Source organism: Stigmatopora nigra, chromosome 13 (assembly GCF_051989575.1).
Source record: "Stigmatopora nigra isolate UIUO_SnigA chromosome 13, RoL_Snig_1.1, whole genome shotgun sequence".
NCBI classification, from domain to species: domain Eukaryota; kingdom Metazoa; phylum Chordata; class Actinopteri; order Syngnathiformes; family Syngnathidae; genus Stigmatopora; species Stigmatopora nigra.
In genome coordinates this window covers 13,126,026-13,132,025 of record NC_135520.1, presented here as the reverse complement: position 1 = coordinate 13,132,025, position 6,000 = coordinate 13,126,026, and the positions used below count along the sequence as shown (strand labels likewise).

The following is a 6,000-nucleotide window of genomic DNA, read 5'->3' as shown; positions in this document are numbered from 1 at the left end:
GAGGTGAGTGGAGAAGCAGACAAGCTTGGGCAATTTTTGAGAGAGTTGACCCCCAGTTTCCCTGAACTTTCCCGAATGTTCAAGCGGACCATGTGCCTTTTTTGGAGCACATACTTGTGTGAGAAACTCTTCTCCACCTTGAACTCAATAAGTCCAAGTATAGGTCCAGACTTACTGATGAGCATCTTCAAGCTCAATTGATGGTCTCCACTGCTTCCTCCCTCAAGCCAAGAAGTGTTGCCAGGTCTCTGGCAGCAAGAAGTAAAGTTCAGAAAGTTAAAATGTAAAGAGCTGTTAATACAGACATTTGAAACGAAATAAAAATAATGAGTTTTCTCTACTGTGTTTTCATTATTATTTTATTTTTTTATTACTTATTGATTTACTTTTTATTCATCTTTAAGTTAATTTATTTAATTCATTATTTTTTGTTAAAAAATAAAGATATTTGATAACGTTGGAATGTTTTATGAAACAATATGAACAAGCAATTGCAATTGTCTTATCTTGCACGCGTCTTATACGAGAGAAATTGTCAAATTCAACGATGCTAAGGCAATTTAAAGGGTACGGCGTATATGCAGAGGAAGCTTACATGCGAAAAAATACAGTAAACCCCGAGATATGACATCTATTGAATGTCTTATTATCATTATCATATTTATTTCACACAGAAAATTAAACTCCCACTTGGCAAAGCACATACAGCTTCTTCAACATTGTTCACTGTTTGGGACTAGGCCGTTTTTATTCATCTGATCCTGAAATATATCATTGATGGTTCTTTATTAAATATTCTGCCTGACAAGGAACAGAATTAAAATAAATTAGAATTACACAAAAAAATAAAGGCAACCAAACACATTGTGGATTTATTACCAAGAAATCTATTGGATCCTCTGGCCATGCTGATCCACAGGCGATCAAGCCCTGAGACAGAGTTGTCATGATGTGCTCCATTAGGTAGGTCTTCATTGGGACAGAGAGAACCTCCAATTGTTGCACTTCCCATTGCCTCTTATTCTCTAAAGTATTGCTCTGTCACAAACACAAAATATTCTTACTTTAATTCCAAACATTTATCATTTAATCATCATCCATGCCGTGCATCTTTGCAAAGGTTGCAGGGGGTTAATTAAGCCTATCCCAGTGGACTTTAGGAAAAAGGCAGACTACACCCTAGATTTATTGGCATTCAGCCATAGGACACAGAAACAAACTACTATTCCCATGCACAATCATACCACAAACAAGCGGGAATCAGTTGACCAGAATGTCCTTAATCCAAGAGAAGGTGGGAGGTCAGACCCCCAGGTTGGCCAACTTGGGGACATGAATGTGCGGTATATTGGCATAAAAGGCTGAGCTGTAGTCGATGAAGACCATTCTGACAGAGCTCCTATTGTGGAATATTTAGGCGCCTGTTAGTCTAGATAACACCTACTATGGCAGATAGCGTGTTCATGAGCCAGGGTCAGGCTGGCCTTATAGATATCAGACATTGCCGAAACGATGACGAAGGATGGCAGATGTCTTTCACGTTCTCACTGTACTGTGCTCGAACAGAAAAGTCGGATGTTGGTGGGGTAAAGCTTGCGTAGGGGGTGTGTGTGCAAACAATCTAAAGGCCCTACAAGGTACCTATATATAGTGGGGGCAGGTGCTTTATTGCAAAACGAATAATAAATAATACAAAGAGGCATGCTTACGAAGCTCAAGCCATCAATTATGCAGTGGAACCTAGGAACAGAGCAGACGCGAGGGAATTCAACATCAACGAATCTATGGTCCGCAAATGGAGAAAGCAGGAGAACGAGCTTCGCCAAGTCAATAAGAGGAAGCTGAGTTTCCATTGGAACAGGGGTAAGGAACCGATGGCTCGGGAGCCATTGTTACGACTCCCCCTGGGGATAAGATATACCAGGGAGTCGCAACTATCACAGCAGACGGGTTCGGTCAAGGATGAGTCCAGACGAACACTGCTAGTAGCCTTCAGTTATATTTTATTTACAATAAAGTCCATAAGTCAGCAAGGCATCAAGGGATCAAGGGGTGAACTGACAAATGAAAAGGGTTTAAATAAGGGCAGGTAGTGAATCTTGATTGGAGGAGGGATGATTGGGGAAGTAGTCACAGCTGTGTTGGCCTGGGCAGGGCTCTGTCACAGGGGTGGAGCCACAGCTCCATGCACCTGCAGAGAAAAGAATCCACACACCTCCTACATAGTGTGTGTCCAGGCTGTCAGCCGTAACAGCCATATGTGGCTCTTTTGATGAGTAGCTCTCCGCGAACCTGTGTGGTAAAATATGGGAACCGCTGGTGAGGGACCTAAGTCCTGAATGCACCACTGTGGCGCCAAAACAATCTCTAGCGCCTTTATAAAAACATAATTTTTCTTCATTAGACTCTTTTGCATGCATACTCATTGATACTCATTGATTAGCAACAGTGAAATAATGTTCTCAAAAGAGTTCAGACGTTTTTTTTACTTTCAAAGTGGTAAAATGAATAATAAATGCTCACATTTTCATGTATTTTTACTTTTAAATTCTGAGTATGGCTCTCAAAGAATGATGTTTGAAAATATGAATTGTCTATGGCTTTCTTTGTCAAAAAGGTTCCCGACCCCTGCATTGGAACAAGGCAAGGTGGCCCGGCTTGGAATATCAACTGGAGCAGTGGATTTTTGGTCTAAAAGCAGCTGGGAAAAAACGTCTCCACAGTCAGCAATCGACTGAGGGCAAAAGCGCTAGCGGAAGAATTGAAAATTTTCAAGAAGGTCTTGGTGCTTTCGCTTTATGAAACAGCACAATCTATCCATTAGAGCGAGGACAACCGTGGCACACCAAGGCGTGGGCATGGCCAGAATAGCAGGCGTCGGCGCCGGCCGGTGACAAGCAGTGAGCATGGCCAGTCCAGTAGGCGTCCGTGCTGGCCGCTGAGGCCGGTGACGAAGAGTGGGCGTGGCCGGGACGGCAGGCGGCACCGCTGGCCCTTTAGGTGCTGGCCAAGCCCCCTGCCCTTAACAGACACCAGAATCTTAGAATGGTCGTCGGGCACCTTACCCTGGCTGCTCGAAGGGCCGCCAACCCCCTCGTCCAGGGGCGCTGGAGCATCACTCTTGCCGGCCCCCTCAACCAGGCCTGCTGGAGAGTCGCTCTCGCCGCCGCCAACCCCCTCATTCAGGGGTGTTGGAGCGTCACTCTCGCCGTCGCCGCCCCCCTTGTCCAGGGGCACCGGAGCGTCGCTATCGCCATTGCCAGCCCCCTCGTCGAGGGGCGCCAGATCGTTGTCGCCGCTTCCGGCGGACAAGAGCCGGGCGGGCAAGAGCTGGGCGGGCAAGAGCTGGGCGTGCAAGAGCCGGGCGGTTGAGAGCCAGGCGGGCAAGAGCCGGGCGGGCAAGAGCCGGGCGGGCAAGAGCCGGGCGGGCAAGAGCCGGGCGGGCAAGAGCCGGGCGGGCAAGAGCCGGGCGGGCAAGAGCCGGGCGGGCAAGAGCCGGGTGGGCAGGAACCGGGCGGACAGGAACCTGGCGGACAGGAACCAGGCGGCCAGGAAATAGGCGAACAGGAACTAGGCAGACAGGAACTAGGCAGACAGGAACTAGGCAGACAGGAACTAGGCAGACAGGAACTAGGCAGACAGGAACTAGGCAGACAGGAACTAGGCAGACAGGAACTAGGCAGACAGGAACTAGGCAGACAGGAACTAGGCAGACAGGAACTAGGCAGACATGAACTAGGCAGACATGAACTAGGCAGACAGGAACTAGGCAGACAGGAACTAGGCAGACAGGAACTAGGCAGACAGGAACTAGGCAAACAGGAACTAGGCAGACAGGAACTAGGCAGACAGGAACTAGGCAGACAGGAACTAAGCAGACAGGAACTTGGCAGGCCAGCCGGCACCGGAAGCCTGGTTCGTGGCTTCGGCACGGGTGCGACTGGCGGCCCCGTTGGTAAAGGGAGCAATTTGCGTGGCTTCAGGATGGGAACTTTGGAAGCTTGGAAAGGCGTGGTCGGGCACGGCGTCCAGACGGGCGTGGTCGGGCAAGGCGTCCAAATAGGCGTGGTCGGGCAAGGAACTTGGACAGGCGAGATTGAGTGAGGAACTTGGTCAGGTGCTCGAGTGTCCAGGCCCTCCTTCAGCTTCTACCTGGGGCGCGGCACTCACCGCCTCCTCCGTAGGACGGTACAGCACACCCGCCGCCATGTGGTGGCCCATTGTAAACAGCCAGCCGACCATGCAAATGCTGGTCGGGGTAATCCAGGTCAGAGTAATCGGAGAAAGAGTAGGGGTCATCGTCCTCCGGTGGAGCGTATCGGGGTCCAAATTGGCTGAGAAAATCACTGTCTGAGTCAGAAACTCCGGCATACAAATCAATTAGCTCCAGGTCGTCCTCACCATTGAAAAATCAGAGTCCCAACCGACAAAGATTTGGCAGTCCAACGCGACCGATGGAGGGTGCAGATTTTCCCTCCATTGAGAAAAAGACCCGCTGGAGCTTAACATCAGATAACTTGGGCGATGAACTGTGCGTGTCGGAACCTGGGTATCATGACTTTACTGTGCTGGCAGCCCAGTGCGACAGGCTGAGTGAAGGGTGGGTTTAAGTGTGGGTGGAGGATATATATATATATATATATATATATATATATATATATATATATATATATATATATATATATATATATATATATATATATATATATATATATATATATATATATATATATATATATATATATATATATATATATATATATATATATATATATATATATATATATATATATATATATATATATATATATATATATATATATATATATATATATATATATATTATATATATATATATATATATATATATATATATATATATATATATATATATATATATATATATATATATATATATATATATATATATATATATATATATATATATATATATATATATATATATATATATATATATATATATATATATATATATATATATATATACACACACACACATATCGCGGTTAATGGGGACCGGGACCACCCGCGATAAGTGGATTTTGAGTGGATTCCCCTTCAAAAATGATTAATTTGAATTTAATTCCAAAAAAATATATATTATTATTATTATTTTTATTTTTTTAATACAAAAAAAGATAGCCCCCCTGTATACAGTACACCATATAGAAAAAATGTCAAATATGTTGTTTCAATGTAATATTTGTATTTTTTTTTTCCAAAAAAGAATCCGCGAAGCTCTGAGTCCGCGGTAGCTGAACCGCGAAGTAGCGGGGGAACACTGTATTAAAGTATTGATAGACACAATATAATATATGATTCAGATATTTCTTAGGCCAGCAGATAAGGCCTTGACGGCACACCACGACCAGATTAACAAAAAAAATGAGAATCACAATTTAACGCTATTCTATCAGGCAACCTTGCTGTTCCACATTGTACACAAAAAATCCTAGGCTGGGAAATTCCATATCCAATTTGAAAGGAAAGTCATACCCAAATGTCCCAGAGTGCAGATCTCTGCCGGGCTTCCTCTACCTCCTTCTCCTTATTATCTTGCTTTTTTACAATCTCTGTCGGCAGTCTTACTTTGTATTGCAAATTCTCATTGCTGTGGTAATAGTTTCTTGGTTTACCGACTCGCTCACAGATTGAATGCATCAGTAATTGACTGTCAGGTTTATTGAGGGTGTTAATTTCTGTAAAGAAAAAAAAAACAATTGTCTTTAGAGGGTAATTTATTTAATAATGTTACTTTCACTTTTCGTGCATAACTTGGTTAGCAGGTCCGTCTCACAGTTCTGCGATCCATGTTAGGTGTTGAATTTTGGGGGTTTAGTTTGTATTTGTATTTTTGGGTTTTCCCCTGTGTGACCTCTCATTGGGATTGTCCCATTGAGTTCACCTGTTGTTTCCTGCCCCATTTGTCTCTCCTTCTCGCTGTCTCTCATGCCACCCGGGTGTTTCTAATTGTCTCGT

The 6,000-nt window shown here is 44.2% G+C and overlaps 1 protein-coding gene across 3 annotated transcripts in view; it reads right to left on the bottom strand.

Annotated features, from left to right (window-relative positions):
• Positions 1-632: 632 nt before the first annotated feature.
• Positions 633-6,000, bottom strand: part of ak7b (adenylate kinase 7b) — an 81,014-nt gene continuing 75,646 nt past the window's right edge. Inside the window, exons 16-18 of one of the 3 annotated variants that reach the window (XM_077731782.1) lie at positions 5,518-5,720; positions 880-1,038; positions 635-801 (exon numbers count right to left, since the gene is read on the bottom strand). In XM_077731782.1, the coding sequence (XP_077587908.1) occupies positions 772-801; positions 880-1,038; positions 5,518-5,720 (392 nt within the window). In that variant the 3' untranslated portion in view covers positions 635-771. Of the gene's footprint in view, positions 1,039-2,049; positions 2,293-5,517; positions 5,721-6,000 lie in introns of those variants that run through there. The other 2 variants (XM_077731781.1, XM_077731783.1) reach the window with 2 other exon arrangements.